Source organism: Suillus clintonianus (genome assembly GCF_016758775.1).
Source record: "Suillus clintonianus strain FC179 chromosome Unknown DEU56scaffold_9, whole genome shotgun sequence".
NCBI classification, from domain to species: Eukaryota; Fungi; Basidiomycota; class Agaricomycetes; order Boletales; family Suillaceae; genus Suillus; species Suillus clintonianus.
In genome coordinates this window covers 69,875-89,886 of record NW_024539233.1, presented here as the reverse complement: position 1 = coordinate 89,886, position 20,012 = coordinate 69,875, and the positions used below count along the sequence as shown (strand labels likewise).

Below are 20,012 nucleotides of genomic sequence, written 5' to 3'. Positions count from 1 at the left end.
AATCATGTTAGTTTCTCCAAGGACTGCTAAACAAGACAAATTTTCATCCATCTTCATCTCCAGCTTCGCTTGCAAGATACCAAGCGCTTCAGTGATTATATCATCTTCTATATTGGTACCCAGTCAATAGAATGTGAATATCAATTTGAGAACTTACTGGTGCTGTCACGGTTGAAGGGGGCTGTACTGGTTGAGGGGCTACCTAATGATGACAAAGGAGTATACAGGACATACAAGAAACATGATAATAATACACAATTTTTGACAAATATTATGTCTATTGTTATGATTTCTACTATTCAAAGATATAGCACCACCTTTTTAGAACAAATTGGTTATTTTTATTATATGAGTAGTGTTTATATCCTTAATAATGACCCATAAATGTGATTATTGGTGGTCACAAAATCATCAGGTATATTTGCATAGTAGTGTATATAGTTGTCATCACTCTCAAAATATTCTTTATAGTAACAGATTGAGATTTTATCTTTGCCTAAAAGATGAACTGCTACCTATGTGCCATCATGTTGGTGCTCTCTAATAGGGCCTTGACCTGAACTCCTGATTTACATCTCTCACTTGAATGCAACGTCTATCACAATATATTTCATCCATGTTTTCCATCACCATCCCTGAAAATATTATGTGTATGTTAGTGAGTGGTACAGAACTCACCCAGGTTTGTTAGACCAATGGCCCACCCCCCACTCCATACCATGATATTATAACCAGAATCACTAAGCTGGCAAACCTTTCCTCATCTGATGATTGACAAAGCATCAAAATTTTTCTGGGTAAAATTCAAAGGTCTCCATCTACCTTGGTTCTAGCTGTTAAGACCATATTTAACAGGTTGGACCGGAGGGGCTTGGCTTCAGCTCGTGCGCTGTGCCCTTTACCCGAGTACGTGCCTCTAATTTACAGGGGGTAGATATTGTTGGCTGAGGGGTATGGATAGGCTGGACGAAAGAGGGAAGACTACCGAGACTAATGTCCAGGTAGAAACTAACAGGGTACGGACTACCTGAAGGTAGAGGCAGAGGGATTTAGCCTTAGGGATATAATCCCGAGGCTCGGAGGATCGGACTAGGATAATAATCCTAAAGGCCGAGAGGACACGAGGAATGAACAGAGTCTAAGATGATATTCGAACTCAGGAAATACTACAGGTTACAAAGGGTTTATATACTGTAGTGTATCCGACGGGTATCCGGCCGAAGTGCAGTCCTCGGAACATAAGGCTATGTGGAAAATGTACTAATGGACAAAGCATACTGCGGACGATTGAGAATGGAGCCGGATATTGAATGGGACAAAGGGAACAAGTTAAATGAAAAGGATATCAATAGACTAATGGAAGGATCAGAATGAACCCGGACATTAACTGTCAGAAGGATCTGGGCATATAGGGGCAGTAAGAAGCATATACAAATGGGGACTCAGGGAAATGAATTCTAGAACGGACCCGAGGAATCAGATGGACCGGACTGGACGAGAAGCCTCAGGTACGGGATATGACACTAGCACATGGTGAAGACCTCACCCTCCGCACTCTGATTAAGGAGTGTAGGTCAAATGTGGATGGTGGTCATTATATTTCCTTTGTTGCTATGGTGGACTATATAGAATTAGCCTTTCACTTGGACAAGTAAGTTTTTTCTTATTTACTCAGCTGATGAATCATTGACATTCCTTACAGATTTAAAGAGCAATGTGTTAAATACTCTTCTCTCAATGCAAAAGTAGGAGTTAGATCAGGCACTACAGCTGAATATGATAAGAGGGGAACTTGTTTTGCATTCATAGCATCTGCTGGTGAGTGATTGTGTCATTTTCTTCAGTTGTATATATTAAAGCTACCAGCAGGGACTCCTTATATATTACTCTTGATAGCTGTGTCAGGCACATGGCTAGTTACCTGACAAACAGGAACATAATCAGAAATGCTACCCTCTTTTTATAACATCCTTAGATCTCCTGAATGTAAGTGGTATTCTTATTTTTGATGCAGCACCTCTTTATTTGACCAGTGTTTACCACTGAAGATGGGACAATCAAACATGGTTCAAGAATCATACAACTTTCACAGAAAATTCATGTTCTATGTCAATCTCAGCCCATCTATTGCCAGATTTTTTGAAAAGGTATTGGCAATAGTGATGAAGATGTTACATTGGTATTTGGGGATTTTTTCTGAATGTAACAGATGTTGGAAGCCGTAGAAGCCGACAAACCCGACGCGACCACGTCAGAGGAATGAGTGAGGTACGAGCTTAACCAATTCGAGTGCGAGTGCGCGACGTGGTGACGTCGGCTCGTACTCGACCATGTTTCATATCTACGATACACTTATTTACGTTACTACGCCACGTACCACAAAGTAGCCAGCCCTCGTGTGTACCCATCTCAGTCTTTTCTACCTGACTGAGATGTGAGTACCGCCGTTTTACGTTCGCGCATCTTTACTTAACGATTTCCATAGTCATTCTGTCTACTAGGTACATTGGCTTGCAATAGAGTCTTTTCTACCTGACTGAGATTCATTCTGTCTACTAGGGTCTAATCACATAAGGTTATGAGCCCTGTCGCAATCATGGATAGCACGCTCCCCAGCACCACGTCTAGTCTGTTTAACGTTCCGAAGCTTGCCGAAGATGGCTCGAACTGGATTACCTACAAGGAACGAACATTAATGGCTATAGGTGCGAGAGGTTTGATGCGCTATACCGATGGTCGGGCAGTTAAACCTACCCCGTTCGCAATCGACCTGAAAACGAGTGCGCCAGCGAAGTCTGATGGGACCGCGGCCATCGACACGGAGATCGAAGAGCTAGACAAGAAAATTGCCGAGTACTATCAGAAAGACTCGCTAGTAAAACAGCAAATATTCAGTACAATTACTGACCGGCTGTTGTTGCGCGTCCAGAGGCTTGACGGCGCATCCAATGTATGGAGTGAGATATGTCTCATCCACGAGGGGAAGACAGAGCTCGTGCAGATCGACCTGTGGAGGCGTCTACAAGACGTAAGATGCGAGGAGGGAGGAGATGTGAAGGCTCACTTCTCAGAGCTTCTACGCCTGAGGGAATCCCTCGCAGGCATGGGAGCCGCTCTCGACGATCGAGACTTCCAAGCGATAATCCTCGGATCCCTTCCGGAGTCATACCGCCCCCTACTCTCGTCCGTGAACGCCACGGCAAAGATCCTACAGAAACCCCTCTCACCCAACGAATTAATCAGCGTCGTCACCGAAGAATTTGAACATCGGCAGCTTACCGATCGGCGCACGACGAAGAGAGGAGGAAATACTGCCCTGGCCGCTAAGGCAGGACAAAATAGACCCCGCACATACACTACCACCGCACCGTCCAATCCAGACGCCGTCTGCTACAACTGCGAGTGCAAAGGCCACTACAAGTCGGACTGCTGGAGACCAGGTGGGGGGAAGGAAGGCCAAGGGCCAAGGCAGAAGGCGAGGAGAGGACAGTGCCCCCAGAAGCACAGCGCGAACACTGCAGCTGAAGCAGACGCCAAGGACGAGTACGCGTTTGTAACATCATCCCTGGCCAGCATCGCAAAAGGCCTGGACATTCCAGCAGAACGTCGAGGTGCCATCATGGATTCTGGCACCACGTCCCACTTCTGTCCAGACCGAGGGAAGTTCTCCAACTTTGTGGAGATCCCTCCCCAGGAGGTGCACACCGCAGATGGGTCCACTCTGAGCGCTATAGGGAAGGGGGATGTCAAAATGGATTTGCCCTTAGGCGAAAAACGTACCACTGTCACCCTCAGAAACACCCTCTACGCCCCGAACATGGCGTTCACCCTCATCTCCACCAATCGGATTGCGGAAGCAGGCATGGTGGTGCTCTTTGAAGGCCGCATGTGCAAAATACTTGCTGGGGGGTCCAAACGCGAAGTCATTGCGGAAATTCCCCAAGTCGAGGGCCTCTACAGCATCGCAAGTCAGCCAAGACACCACGCCAACGTTGCCAAGTCCAAACTCACCGTGAGCGAACTCCATAAGGCCCTAGGCCATGTATCCCAAGCCGCAGTGATGGACACTGTGAAGAAGGGGATGATTGAGGGCGTCCAGCTCGATACGAGCTCCAGCGCAGAATTCTGCGAGGCCTGCGTTAAGGCGAAGTCAGCACGCAAACTGTTTCCCGACGAGTCCAAGAACCGAGCGCTTACCTATGGCGAACTCGTACACTCTGACCTATGGGGGCCAGCCCAGACAGAGAGCATTGGGGGCTGCAGCTACTATGTGAGCTTCACCGATGACTACAGCCGTCAGTCCAAGCTGTACTTCCTCAAGGCGAAGTCTGAGGCGTTGTCGGCCTTCAAGACGTACGAGGCATGGGTGGCACGACAGGTGCCGAACACCCGCATACGCAAGCTGCGATCAGATAGAGGTGGGGAGTACCTGGGAGACGAGTTCAATAAGTACCTGGACCAGCAAGGTATCCAGCGCCAACTCACAGTCCACCACTCACCTCAGCAAAACAGAGTCGCTGAACGACTCAATCGCACGCTGGTGGAGCGCGCACGTGCCATGCTCCTGGGACAGGACTTGCCGAAATTCCTATGGGCGGAGGCGGTGAACTACGCCACCTGGCTGAAGAACCGGTTGCCATCAAGGGCGATCCCAGTTACCACGCCATATGAGCTGGTCAACAAGACCAAGCCCAACTTGGCCCATGCTCACGAGTTTGGGGCGACCGTATACGTGCGGTTGGAAGACACTGGGAAGCTGGAGGCCAGAGCAGAGGAGGCGAAGTTTGTGGGGGTGGATGAGCTGAGCAAGGGGTATAGGGTGTACTGGCCATTGAAACGGCGTATATCTGTGGAGCGGAATGTCAGTTTTGCACCTGCCACGGTCATTGTGGCAGATGTGTTGGACGAGGGGGAGTCAATGGCTAACTCACCAGCAACATCCGTCCAGAACAATCTGCCACCTCTCCCTAACCCAACCGAACGGGTTACACCTCATAGCCCAACCGAACGGGTAACACTTCATATCCCACAGCAACCCACAGAACCTCCACCAGACGAACCCAGATCCACCAGAACACGCCCTCCACCTGGATTCTACAGGACTCTCAACCAGGGAGAGAGAGCCACCATAGCGGTAACACGCCTGCAAGCAGAAGAGTTAGACCTGCTGGACGAAGACGCACCTTACCTGGCTATGGCAGCAGTCCAACTGGAGCCAATGTTGCAGCAAGCGTTGAATGGACCAGATGGCGTTGAGTGGCAGGAAGCGGTGGATTACGAGATTAGTCAGCTGGAGAAACTTGGCACATGGGAAATCGCTGACGCACTGCCACGTGCTAACATAATCCCTTGTCACTGTGTTCTAGCGACCAAGCGTGGCCCCAATGGAGAGAAGCTTAAGCTTCGTGCCCGCCTCGTGGCCAACGGCCAACGTCAGCAATATGGCGTCAACTATTTCGACACGTTCGCACCCACCTCCAACATGACGACCATCTGAACGGTCCTAGCGATGGCAGCTCAGCGCAACTGGGAGATCCACCAGGTGGATATCAAAAGTGCGTACCTCTATGCTGAAGTCCAGGAGGAGATTTACATGAGGGCGCCGCCTGGATACTTGAAGGAGGGGCAGGAAGGAAAGGTGTTGAGGCTGAGGAGAAGTTTGCCGGGGCTGAAGCAGGCCGGTTATGAGTGGGCTGAGGAGTTGGCTGGAGTTTTCCTGAAGATAGGATTTGTGCGTTTGCAGGTGGACCAGGCGGTTTACTTCAAGTGGACCCAGGACGAGCACACCGTCATCACGGTCTCCATGGACGACATGGCTGTCACCTCCAATCACACCTCCCACATCCACGACTTCAAATCTCAGATTCGCCGACACTTCGAGATCTCTGACCTCGGCAAGCTCAACTGGTTGCTCAGGCTGAAGGTGACACGCAATCGTGCCGCACGCACTATCACGCTCTCCCAGAGGGCGTATGTCGACACCATCCTGGAGCGGTTCCACCTTACTGATGCAAAATCTGCTCAGACGCCCATGGAAGCTGGTACCACCTTATCCGTTGACCAATGCCCCGAAATACACTTATTTACGTTACTACGCCCCATACCATAAAGTAGCCAGCCCTCGCGTGTACCCATCTCAGTCTTTTCTACCTGACTGAGATGTGAGTACCGCTGTTTTACGTTCGCGCATCTTTACTTAACGATTTCCATAGTCATTCTGTCTACTAGGTACATTGGCTTGCAATAGAGTCTTTTCTACCTGACTGAGATTCATTCTGTCTACTAGGGTCTAATCACATAAACAGAACCCTATCAAGGCTGCCATTCAAGTGAGTTTTACTATCATAGTTATGACAAATATCTAAAGTGTTTCTTCTTTAGCACATTCAAATTGCCATTCAGGAAACCTAGATATCAAAACCACTTTAATTACAGTGTATTCCACTACTTAATACTACTGCTAGCTTTAAAATAAGCTATGCCTTCACCTATAATTCAATTCACGGTCTCTTTTCTATTTTCCAATGGACTCTTATCTTTCGTAGTATTACTTGTATTTCCCTCCTTCACATTTTCATTGATTCCAATTGCACCATTCACACACTGTCCAGATTACCTAAGCATAGTAGAACTTTTTCTGTCATCTGCTGCCTTGTACTCTCTAGCAGATTAACACCAGTGATTGGCATCCTACTCGTTCTCTTAGCCCTCATCTCATCCCTCAACTTGTTGGCACTCTCTATCCTCATCCTAGTTGTGATGTTGTCCATCACAATTTGAATCCGCCTACCACAATCTGTCTAGTTGAGATCTTGCGTGCTCGTTACTGCCACTTATGTGGTAATGTACACATCAACTTGAAAGTTTCTTTCCCCTTGCCACAACTACGGAGGAGTCTTTGCTGTCTAATCCAACAGGTCTCTATATGCCCTCATGGGATAACAACCATATGTTGATGCAAACATTCATGCAAATGAGTAATTTTATCTCCACTACTGATGATGCTCAATGTGCAACCAGCAGAGCCTTGGAAGCTCACATCCAAGGTTGAAGCCCTCAGTATGAACGATGTAGGAACAAGTTCCTGGTTAGGCTTACTTTACCCCTATTTACCTTGCTTGTGTTGGCACTTGGATAGCTTACATAATCATGTTGGTCTTTACACTTACTATCACCTGGAGTGACTTTGCAATGCAGTTTCCCTTACTCTCTCTCCCTCTCTGAGCTCTGAGCGTGGTCCAGAAACCCTGGGTCTTACACTGTCAACACTCTGACATAGCAGCTAGGCAGACAGACCCAACACATCAGATTCACTCAATCTGAATTGTTGTACCCACAACGAGCTCTTTTCCACACACCCTGCATCATCTAGCAGTTTGTCTAGTGGCACTGTCTGAGTCCACGAACCACGTGTATTCAACATCAAAGCTGCTGAGGTTGAAGCATTCATCTGTAGTGTTGTTCCCTTATTACTGACTATGGTAGTTCTATTTATTTGTCTGCTTATCATAATGGCCACTCATCTCCTCAACAACTTTGATTTGTTGATTGGGAATTTTCGTGCTCACTTTGGAGATAGCGACTTAGAAGCTTTCGCCTACTGGAAGATTGTGTCCCTGAAGCAAACTGGCTCTATTGCTAACTATGCTTCTTGTTTCAGAGAACTATTAGTTCATTTGGATTGGTCAGAGTCCTCAAAGATCACCGCCTTCAAGCACGGTCTTAAGGACCATGTCAAGACACTTCTCATCACTGTTCGTAAAAAGCCACAGGAGAGTTCGTCAAGATCTGTGTCGAAATCAACAATGACTGCCACCAGTATGAGCTCGAGACCAAAGAACTCCAGAAACACTCCAGCCAAATGTGAAGCCCTTGCTGAGTATATTGCCACCAATCTCAAATGTGGTCACATGTGTGGTTTAACCTCTTCAGCTGCTGCCCCTGTCCTGTTCATTCACAAGAAGACTGGCGAACTCCATCTTTGTGTCGACTTTTGTGGGCTAAATGCTATTACAAAGAAAAATAGGAATCCACTACCACTCATCAATAACCTCCTTGATTGTGTTCAGGGTTGCAAGGTCTTTTTGATCATATACCTGAAGTCTGCATATAGCCACATCCACATCAAGAAGAATAATGAGTGGAAAACTGCTTTTCATACCCCTATGGACTTTTCAAACACCTTGTCACTCCTTATGGACTTGCTAATGCCCCTGCTGCCTTAGAGATGTTGATGAGCATAGTACTCATGACTTGTCTCCAATATCTGATCCCTATCCCTCACCCGAGATAACACAGTGTGATGTTTGATTAGAAACTGGGAAAACTGATGGGTATCCATGATGAGCTGTCCTGGACAAAAATGTAGAAAAAATATGTGTGCGGTTTGCTGCTGCTGCAGGATAGATAACCCCCAGTATGACCAACAGAAGTTTTGATGCAGTGTAACAAACATCCTGGTGCTAGCCTCACAATTGGCTACCTTGATGGTTTTTGACACTAGTGCACTTCCCAAATGACTGTCCTTGCTAGATAATCATGCTTCATTGACTCCAGGTTGAGATAAACTGATAAATGGCATTTTTTAGAACCGGTGTGGGTTTAGCGCCATAATATGATGTACTGTATCTGGAAATATAAACGAAAACTTGAATATGAAGTTGTAATACATCACTATCTAACATCTTAGATGAGCGCATGTAAAATTGACCTGCTTGACGCAATCATGCGAAATGTGCCCTTCCTTCTTACAATCTATACCATTTATTTCAATTGTACATAGAAAATGGGACTTTTATCTTATAAAGATACATATGATGTAGTGTTACATTATAGGTCACAATGTTGATCTACAGAAGTACAATATCACAAGAGTTGTTGCATCATTTCTCCTGCCTCTTTCCTTGCCTTCAATGCTTCCAATGACTCACAGAAATAAGGAAAATGTCAATGCAAGGATCCTTCCTGAGTCAGATTATTGTGCGCCATGCCATGCACATAGTCTTTAATGACTCCTGCATATTCAGCCGGGTAGTACAGTCTCAGTGTGGCTTGATACTCCTCCAAGGAGTGGTGTCGCAAATATTCAGTAAGTTGCCTTAGAGCCTCCTTCACGACATCACCCTGAGGTACATGTGTTGTTGTTAGAGGAATTGAGGGAAGGTGTGCCAAATGGGGAGGTGGTAATAGGAGGTGGTGTGGAAGACGGAGACGGTGGTAGAGATATACCCATATCATGGTTGGGAGAGCCATTGTTTGGCCCAGTGGCAGGTTCAACACCATCTGTCTGACTGTTTGATCTGTCCCCAGCGAAGATATCTGCTGTACTCCATCAGGAGAGGACCCAGAATCATGTAGGACGTCACCTAGGTTCATGCGAGCATCATCACTAGATGGCCCTAAGTACAGTTTGATTAGTGGTTGGACCGGCTGCAAGAGACCACTCACCAGAACTTGCTTGTTGTTGCCCTCCAAGGCCATTGTCTACTGTGTCATGTTTTACACCATGATCCTGGGGCTGATTGTCTACATCAGCCAGGTCATGCCCTGCATTCTGCACATTTTCGTTTTCTGTAGACATTCATCAGGTGAAATTGAGAAATAGAGAAATGCCTGAAATAAACAGCCACTAACCACTAATCCGCCTTTTGATTCTGGACAAGACATTTGCGACACTCTTGCCCGCCACAATCTTCCCAGACTTTCTGATTTTTCTTCCCTGATGCCAATCTGGTCAGAGATCGCTATAGGACACCATCTAAAGCATCCCAGGGTAAATCTGTCTGCAAGTTCTGACAGCAAATATAACCTTCTAGAACCAGACAGGCCTCTAGTGTGTTAAACAGATTTGTGGGCACTAGAAGAAAAAGATTGATGGTCAATAAGAATCAATGAATACAATGCAATCACATCATACCTGGATGTTCCAATAACTTGTATGTTATGACGTTACCAGCATCTAAGTGGTTGTTAATGAAGTTGTCGACAAATTCTGTCGACATCATTTCTCCCATCCACAGTTGATTTCCAATGTTAAGAATCCAAGGCCAGTTGGGCTCCGGAATAACAATACTGACCAGGGATTTCAGGACTTGCATGAACTGGTGAAATTTGGTGCATCACTGTTCCTACTTGAGGCAGTACATCAACAAGTCAATCAGTTGTTGCTGGAAGTAATTGCCTGCCGTATAAGAAGATGTTAGCAGAGAGATGCAGATGTCACAATGATCGCACCTTGTGTGAGCCAGTCCCACTGTGACTAGCTCCAGGAATAAGGAGCAGGTTTGTGTCTCTAGTGCCACCTCAATAGTAACCTCGCTCAATTGTTGAATTGGGCCTGGTAGTAGTTGTCAGGCTTGTTCAACAAAGCATAGGCCTGCTTTTTCAAAGTTTTTTTGAACACCTTATCCAGTCCCTTGACCCAAGGTCTTCATCTTCATCTGAACTCTCGGTCTCACAAATGAGTTTCTTGAGGCCATGAACTTTACCTTTCTTGATGAGTGGTTGTACAGCCATCTCAGATTTGCCCATTTTGTGACATAGCAAATCTTAAACTAAGTCCCAGATCAACAATGTTACAATAACATGGCCCCCCTATCTTTTTCTGACCCTTTCACCTCTTCACCTCGTCACAACATCACACTATCACCTCTTCACGATTCACCATAATGCTTGACGCACTTCCAGATCCCCGCCGACCCTGACCTTCGAAGCTAGACACTTTCCTTGAACCCTTGATCCATGGCCCCGTGGCCTGTATGACCTTTGTATGATTAGCAGACCTGCCATGAACACTGTAGTCATTCCCTATATATAGTCAATCCATTTGTACTACTATTCCTTAACTTGATTCTACTGGGTTTTATCTTAACTTGTATATTCTCTTGAGTTGACTCTCTTGAGTCTGATCATGAACCCCCTATACTCTTGGATCACTATCCTTGATTTGATACCTTTTTTCTCTTAGACTGTTTGTCTTTGAGTTGATACCGATCCCTTGTCTAGACTTAACCTTTGAATACGAAACCCTTCTTCGGCTCTCGCCTTAGAAGCTTACCTCCCTTCCTGTTCTGTCATAACCTGATGGCTTAGGCTAACAGGTATATTGATGTTCATCGATACATGACTCATAACTTAGGACTGTCGTCCTTTGTTTACCCATCCTAGTCCGAAGTCCGACTACAACCGTTGTCGTAACAAACAATACAAGTTGAGCGGCAACATCATTGAACATACCTCTTGTTCTGCACAAGCAATCACTTCCTCTTGCAGGTCTTCCAGCCAGTATTTCTTAAAGTATGCCATCTTACCCATCAGATTGAGTACTACACAGAGATATTAGAAATGTGTGGCGCTGCACGAACAGAACAAGACATTCACATAGCCATGATGTATGCTGCTGAGTCAGTTGTCTTTTCGTAGTACTAGGCGATCTTTTGCATGGCAGCATGGAGTGTGGGAGAAAAGCCAGCATACTTAGGTCGGTTGGCACAATTTGACCACACTCGATGAAGGGTCTCAAGGGCCGGAATAGCCAAATGTAGTGTGGTCCCTTTGTCCGATGAGAAAGCCTGTTGAGCTACATCTGCGTACTGAAGAAACAAATTAAAGGGAACTTTGTGAATATGAAACAGAACATACTGAGAGTAGATCCGCGAATTTACCAGTGCGTGCCCATTCAGCGGAGGTCAAACAGAGGTAGTTGATTTTGGCCCGTTTTGCCAGATTATGTTCTTGCACACCCATCTCGTAAACATAAACATCAACATGCTAGGGCCAAGATCAAATAATGGCCATACTTTGTGAATATTAGACTCACCTCCTTACTGCTTTCTGCGCGATTGATCATTACATATGTTGAAGACCAGCGGACTTTAATATCAAGAAAGAGCTGGTTCAGATGAAGACAAAGACCTTGGTTTCGGCACATTGGCAGCAAATGTTGATCCTCCTAGGCCCTGGTACACTGATTTCAGACTTTATTTTGACACTGTGGAGGCAAAACTGCCTTCTGGAATAGATGTAGAAATGAGGGGATATGAGCCTGTAGAGAGATTACTCTCTACACCGCTATTTACCCTAGTTGTTCCTTATTCTTGGCTTAAATAAAAGAACTTGAATGAATTTTTGCAATTGTGATGATATAAGCATAGTTGTTTGATCCCCTTGATGTCCTCAATTTCCAATATGAAACTCATTGGTGTGTTGATATTTTGGGATCTAATGAATATATCTTGACCAATTTTGGTTTGTGTGATTTGCAGGGTGGTACTGATCATGTTGTGAAGCTTGTCATTGGGAGCACTGTCCGTTTTGGATTCCACATTCAGAATAAGGCTATGAAGCTGGTTTTTGCGACCTCTTTGTACCCTCATGCTGATGTTACTGAGAGCTTGATGTGTCTCAAAACAGTTGGGTCTGTGATTGGCGCATATAAATTTGACACAGCGGTGGGATCTGGTACAACAGCTAGCGGTATCTCTGGTGTGGGTGGAAGTCTGGCATTATATTGTCATCTCCCAGTGTTGAAGACATGCATTTAAGTCTGTACATCATAGGTAAGTACTCAATCACAAACACACTCGAGGGATGACTTACTCAGATGACACCCTGGATTCTCTCCCTATGGATGTTCTTCCCTGGGTGGAGGGGTGCAAGAGTGACAAGCTGTGCAGCCCCCTATGGGGCCAAAGGGCCATTTTGAACAGAATCCAACTATGACAGCAGCCATGATGATCCACTCTGAAGGAGTGTGAATGCACCTGCATATGCCTCCAACACTGCTCTATCCTTGTTCTACTCAGTGTAGTACCAATCAGGTGGGTGCTGTTGGTTGGGGCTGCCTATAGTTCTCGGGTACTGGCACATGATATTGTGGAGGCAGGGGTTGCTGATGGTGCTGCAGTTGATATTGAGGTGCTGGCACTTGATATCACCTCTGGCTGTAAGATTAGACCTAGTATTTTGGCAACTGTCAGTTTGCTCTTTTGACCTCATTGCATGGCACTTGCCAGGTCCATATCATTCCCACTAACTCAAACCTCTGGCCTATTTTGAGCTGATCCTTGTCACAAAAGCAAGTATATATACTATGATAATGATATTTGAACCAATTGTATTATTTATGCAAGAATAAGATACTGAAAAATATCAAAAATATCAAAAATGTTAAAAATGTGATTTTCTATGTTTTTGTTCCTGTAGCAGAATCCTATGTGTGTCCTGGGCCAGCTATATGATAGACCTATTCCAAATATACATAGAAATAGACCCCCTACCTCAATTGAGGTTCTCTCCTATAGGAAAAATGTTCCCGGGCAAACCACCAGAGGGGGGAGGCACACCATGCAGCAATAGATCGTCCTATGGTCCTGGGCTCCTGATACATTGTTCCTATTTGTAAATAGATGCTGGTTTTCATTTTTACAAGTCTGTTCACTGAGAAATAATTAAATGGAAACATATTCTGTGTTTTCTTGTGTATGTGCCATATCTATTGATGTAGGGCACTTCAGGAGGTGAAATAAAGATGAGAATCTACTTATATATGCTCACAAACATATTCTGAATATAGTAGAACACTTACCCACCAAAGGGGCAAAAATGCGAAAATGTTTTATACCCTACCCCATATTAAATTGCCCCTGAAGGTGGCTGCTCCAGTAGTTAAGATGACATATCTGAGACTCTGTAGGGGTGAGTTGCCAAGGAATACCCCAAATCTGAAGTACCAAATGAATCTAATAACAATGTGTTTGATGAACACATGGTCAAAATGACTGTCAATGTGTAGATTACCACTCTAGTTAAATATTAGATATTTCACTGGACCAAAAACTGATGTATATGCCGCATCAAAGTGATGAGAGAGGATTGAGAATTGGTGGGTGTGATGGCAATATATACCCAATGTTTCACCAGTGTTTATCCCTGTGCATGTCTTGGATAGTATAGGTTGTATGTGTGAGGCACGCCGCTGCGTGAAATGTTGATGATTTTTCTGTGTGTGTTTGTCAGTGCTCTGGAAATAGAACAATGCTAGACCTTATTAACAATTGAGTTGAATGAAACCATTAGGCTTATTAGTAGGATACTGCAAATTCATCAAATAAAAAGGCTCACAAGTTCACCAGGAAAATTGCAGAACTGCATCTATAACTGCTGCCTTGATAAGGCTTTTCATATTGGCTGATGTTTGCGACATTATGTTTCTTGTGAAAAGTAAACCAATGATATTGCACTTTGCGGTGCACACGATTCAGATTCATTCACAATTTTCTTTTGTTATCATAATGGTTTGAGCCTGTAATGATGATGACCCCATCACAGAAGCATAGGATGCATTTCAGTGGCAACGGGGCTTTGTGTATTGGTACTAGTATTCAATGAAAGGAAGATATAGTTACATGTACTACATTGTATGGAGGAATCTTGCCTCTGTGTATTGTTGTCATGTATGTTGGCTTGTAGGCCGGTATCAGATGTACCCCACCATCCGAGGCATTCCTAGTCCATCATGGCAAGGGAGGGCCAGTATGTACATATAGGTTTGAGCCTGAAGCATCTGCCAGTGTCTGTCCATCTGGATTTAAAGATGATGGCACTAGATATCTTATTAGTGTAAGGGAACCTGCACCCACTGTATGGTGCAACTCACCAGTTGGACCATACAGCGTGTCAAGGTCAAAATTCTTGTCCTTGCAGCCATAGAACTGTGGCACTGAATTGGCTTGAGCGTCAACCAGTGTCTGTCCATCTGGGTTTGAAGATGACAACACTATATCTCATTGGCATTAAGGCACCAGTGCCAACTGTGTGATGCGATGTGGGTGAGGAAATAGGAATGTGAACTCTGGGAGTCACAAAGAAATAACCTTGAGAGGTGAGCTAAGTAGAATCATTCCAAATGGATGCTACTGAGATAAATCTCTCTAAATAATGAGAAGATCTAAAGCTGGTGATAAGCTGAGACTGTGCAAAGATGTGTGGAGATGCACATATGTAGATGTGACAGGCTTGCTAGATGCATGAGATATGTGATGTGAAGCGGCTAATGTGCAATATGTGTGAAGTAGAAAGCCGACAGCGGCAAATCATAGGAGTTCTTAGGAATGCAGTGGATAAGTCTTAATAGGACTAGACAGATGATAGACAGCAGCAGTGGTGATATTAGCGCTCTATGCGCAACTCAGTGGAAAACAGATGGATACTACAAGTACAAGAAAGTAAGTAAGTAAAATAATCCTAGGTCCTCTAGATATGTATGTGTTATAGTAACATGGCCCCTATCTTTTTCTGACCCTTTCCACTTCGTCACAACATCACACCATCACTTCTTCATAACTCACCATCATGCTTAATGCATGCTTCCTGATCCCTGCCGACCCTGATCTTCTGTGACAGAAGCTAGACACTTCTTTGGACCCTTGATCTTCTGCCTCATGTCCTGTGCTTCTATTTCCCTTGATCTTCTCGTGAACCCTTATCCCTGACCTCATGGTCATATACCCTTGACCCTGCCTTCCTGATATATCTATCTTTAGTTCCCTGACCTGCCCTGAACACTGTTCCCATTTCCCTATATATAGTTGACCCCATTGTACTGTATTTCCTTGACTTAAATCTACTGGGTTTTACCTGAATGATCACCTGCTCTCTTAAGCCTAATTATGAACTGCTATACTCTTGGATCACTATCCTTGAGTCAATACTTCTTTGATTCTCTCAGACTGTTTATCTTAGAGCCGATACCGATCTCTCGCCTAGACTTTCTAAGTCGACAGCGAAACCCTTCTTTGGCTCTCGCCTTAGAAGCTTACCTATCCTTCTGTCATATCTCGATGGCTTAGGCTACCAGGTATATTGACATTCTGATCTTTGATTGATAACTTAAAGGATGTGCACTCTTCATTAACCATCCCAATTTGAACATGACTTCTGTCGTAACAGTATGTAGCTATGTGTGCTCTCAGGATGCAGAAGTGTGAGGGAAGCGGATAGGCAGCACGGAAGCGCAAAGGAAGCAGATATGTATGTAAACTTATGTGTAACAGACCTTGGATGTAGTCAGTGACAGTGATAACAGTGAGAATATGCACCAACAGAACTGGACAGACAAGACATGACATGAGAGGATATGCCGAGTAAAGTGCCAATATACAAATATGGTGTGCAAGCGGCGCGTGTGGTGCGGATAACTGCTGATGGTTGTGTGTATAACCTGCGGATAGGGATGAGGTCAATGTAGGAATACCATGATATGAGCCTGTAGAGAGGTGACTCTCTACAGTGACTCACCAGTCGGACCATACAAAGCATCAAGGTCAAAAGTCCCGTCCTCACAGGTATGGAACTGTGGTGATGAATTGGCTTGAGTTATTCCTTAATTTATTAGTGTCAAGAGTCTGCCAGCCTTCAAGATTCGCTCACCTAAGTACATCCCCTGTCAATCCTCCATTCCCTCATACAGATCAAACATATGATCAGGTATCTGTAGTCATTCCGAAGGAATATTGAGCTAATTGTTGACCAGTAGTTCCAATAGATTGAGTCCTGATCCTCAAGGTGGGTTGAGACAGTGGCCTTACATTTGTACTTCATATTGACACCATGTGCAGTACTGTGCATTCAAAAATCAGTGACAATTATAGTGGGCAGAAGGAAATGATTATAGTGAGCAGAAGGATTTCATTTCTGGTATTATAATTGGTGCTAACTTTCAAATTGTGCCGTGTAGATAGCACATTTTAGCAATTCACACGACTTGTACTGCATGTGCCATAGGGAAGGAAATGTAATCATCAACAGCAATTCCACTGGCTACAAGTTTAATGCTGGAGGAATCCAGGTATTTTGTCAAGAGCAGAATATTGTGTTGTGAGCTCTGATGCGGGGGTGAGTTGTTTGATTTACATTTGATGATGGAGGCCTCCTGCAATGCCGGGATGAGCCTCTGCTGCTTGTTGGGTGGCTTGTGTGTCATCAATGCCCTCAAGGCCAGGTGCCTCAATAGAGATTTTGTCCTCGAAATGATCGAACACAAGCATGATTGTGGAATGGTGATTGCGATGGTAAGGATAGATTGGTGTGACTCATTCAAACTCATTGGTGATTACATCATTGTTCAACCTCAAGCATAACCAGCATCTATTGATCAACGCCACCCACCAAATCCATATGAATTCCAGCATGTGATGTACACTTATACACCTTAAATCAGGATTCCTGATAAATGTGTACATGTGGTCTGACTCATCGTCCACCCAGTTCACCTGTATCAGCAGACTGGCTTGGCATTACAGACACTTCCTTCTGGAGCTCAGTCCTTGGAACAAGCAATCATATCTTCTGTCTTGCTCTGCACTTACCTGTCCATGGTGCTCACATTGTTTTCTGATGAGGTCAAGGCCGATGTGTTCAAGTCTCTCACCGAGTGGCAGTCCATGCACCTCAACAACTTCCTTGCCCTCTTGTTGAACAGCAGTGTGTTTACAGCATCTAAACAAGCTGTCACCCTGACGTTGATGAAGTGTGGAGGCGATATTCTTATTCCTGTACCAGTGAGTGCTTTGGTTGATTTGTAGTGGGTCCGTAAACTAACGGAACCCACAAAACAACCCGTGCCAGGCTTACAACAAGTAGAAGCGGCCCTGCGCCACTTGGTTAGACAAGAGGACTGGAAACCTCTGTATATTATGTGTCTACTGTACGACAAAGAGGCTCAGGTGTGTCTCTGTTAAGACCGAGTTCAACATGCCGGACCGGAGGGGCTTAGCTTCAGCTCATGCGCTGTGCTCTTTACCCAAGTACGTGCCCCTAATTTACGGGGGTAGATATCGTCGGCCGAGGGGTATGGATGGGCCAGGTGAAAGAGGGAAGACTACCCGAAGGTAGAGGCGGAGGGGTTTTAGCCTTGGGGATATAATCCCGAGGCTCGGAGGGTCAGACTAGGATGACAATCCTAAGAGCCAAGAGAACATGAGGAATGAACTGAGTCTAAGATGATATTCAAACTGAGGAAATACTACGGGTTACAAAAGGTTTATATACTGTAGTGTATCCAACGGGTATCCGGCCGAAGCGCAGTCTTTGGATCATAGGGCTATGTAGGAAATGTACTAACGGACATGAACTGCTGCGGATGATCGAGAATGGAGCCGGATATTAAATGAAACAAAGGGAACGAGTTAAATGAAAAGGAAATGAATAGACTAATGGAAGGATCAGAATGAACCCGGACATTAACTGTCAGAATGAGCAGGCAGAGCTCCTAATGTTCAACCTGTAGCTACTATCCTACCACCAAACAGCAAAATGAGTACATGGATGATGCAGGGCTCATTTAGCCAACTTCATGTCCTACTGGATGTCAATGATTGTACACAATGTCACAGCAATTTGTGTAGGTATTGATTAGATTTGTAGTGTGTAAACACCTATCTAGAAGGCATTGTAGGACAAGCAGTTGTGGCTTGATCTAGATAATATTCTATCAGACAGTCATGGATTAGAGCCTAAGTGTCTGAAAGTGTCTAACTAAGTGGAGCAATGTGAGGTGCTCATATTGGTGTCTGGAATGAGCAAACATCCAGTGGTACTAACTGAAGAACAAGAACAAACTATTTCAAAATTTTATTTAACGACATCACATGGCTTTCGGATCAACAATGTTCAACATCAGCAGGCAATTTCAATCATAAACTCCACATCATGCAGTCCAGTTACACCCCACATTTCACCATAATTCTATTCAACAACATATGAGCCTTGTTGTGAGATTATAACATGTACTTGAGCATTTCAACTTGGCTCTCTGCATGATCTATACAACAACATTTTGGCATAAGGCAGTTGTTGAGTGATTTAATGTGTTGGCTCACACGGAACCGACATTTTGAGTGCAAAACTGGGCTGTTTGCCTTGCAGCATTCCAAGTCGCCTGGATGTTGTCAGTATGTTGGAAGTGCTAAAATTGTAACCACTACGTACAATAGCTGAGTTGCTGACGACCAAGGGCCCAGGTATCAGTAGGTGTTCAAGTAGTCCTAACTATATTAATATCAAGATCAGATAAGACTCTAGTGCAATTCCTAACTTTTAGATTTACTTACAGGTTGAGCTGGAGGCATGAAGTTGAGTTGATTGTTCTCTTGAGCACCGACTTGAGCGTTTTGCTCTATGGAGGTGTAGTGGTTGAGTAGATTATCTGTCGGTGTTTTCATATTAGTAGCACGTCTCGAGACACGCGAAATTATTGCCTTTTTGGGTTTATCACACTTGGAGAGTTTGCAAAGTGTTGCTCTAATTAAATTGTACATATGATAAGAGCCAAGTCTCATTACAATTTTTAATAAAGACAGAGGTCAGTGATAACAGTACATCGAAGCAGCAGTATTATGAGGTTATTGAGCACTGGGTTTAAGGAGAGGATTTGCATGAAATATCTTAACAATTTCTTTTTTTGGGCCTGTGTACTTTGCTTTCATACCTCTTCCTCCCTTATCAGACTCACTTGACACTTCTATTACATTTTTTCCTTCAATTTCACTCCCAATATCACCTTCATCCCACTAGGAGTTGTCAAGTGCAATCATCTCTGACTTCCTCATAATGGCATCTCAGTCTGATGAGCAAGTTCCACATATTCAGGCAGCTCACCATCTCCCATGGGTTTCTCCATATGACAAATCTATTAAGCAAGCATCAATGACCAGTGAATATATCACAATAAAAAAGAATACACTATATCATACTTCACTTGAATGACCTGAGATAACCGCTCCATCACATGATTTTGTCAAGTCTCCTGTGAAATATCTCTCTTCCTGTAAAAAAGACAAGTATTTGTTATGTATATGTGAAGCTTGGCTCAGTAATCAGTGAATAATTTGCTTATATAGACAACCTCTGGTGGGCTTTACCATAATTTGAAATTGCTTTGTTAAAATCTTACTTCAAGGCAACTTATTGGCCTCTGCACTCTCACTATGTCTTGCCTGATCTCACTCTCAGTT

At 44.5% G+C, this 20,012-nt stretch overlaps 3 protein-coding genes across 3 annotated transcripts; all 3 read right to left on the bottom strand.

Moving 5' to 3' along the window:
* Positions 1 to 8,946: 8,946 nt before the first annotated feature.
* Positions 8,947 to 10,530, bottom strand: DEU56DRAFT_752449 (uncharacterized protein; the record flags this gene model as incomplete). The annotated part of the gene is made up of 7 exons (XM_041349640.1): positions 8,947 to 9,398; positions 9,448 to 9,570; positions 9,634 to 9,729; positions 9,809 to 9,856; positions 9,917 to 10,100; positions 10,234 to 10,291; positions 10,403 to 10,530. The coding sequence occupies 7 exons, from the start codon at positions 10,528 to 10,530 to the stop codon at positions 8,947 to 8,949; spliced, it is 1,089 nt and encodes a 362-aa protein (XP_041212855.1).
* A 1,559-nt stretch (positions 10,531 to 12,089) lies between these two features.
* On the bottom strand, positions 12,090 to 12,698 carry DEU56DRAFT_752448 (uncharacterized protein; the record flags this gene model as incomplete). Its single annotated transcript, XM_041349639.1, has 2 exons — positions 12,090 to 12,417; positions 12,598 to 12,698. The coding sequence occupies 2 exons, from the start codon at positions 12,696 to 12,698 to the stop codon at positions 12,090 to 12,092; spliced, it is 429 nt and encodes a 142-aa protein (XP_041212854.1).
* A 5,977-nt stretch (positions 12,699 to 18,675) lies between these two features.
* Positions 18,676 to 19,783, bottom strand: DEU56DRAFT_752447 (uncharacterized protein; the record flags this gene model as incomplete). The annotated part of the gene is made up of 6 exons (XM_041349638.1): positions 18,676 to 18,744; positions 18,988 to 19,047; positions 19,110 to 19,204; positions 19,511 to 19,568; positions 19,657 to 19,687; positions 19,752 to 19,783. 6 exons carry the CDS (start codon positions 19,781 to 19,783, stop codon positions 18,676 to 18,678), a joined length of 345 nt encoding a protein of 114 aa, XP_041212853.1.
* Between the last annotated feature and the right edge of the window lie 229 nt (positions 19,784 to 20,012).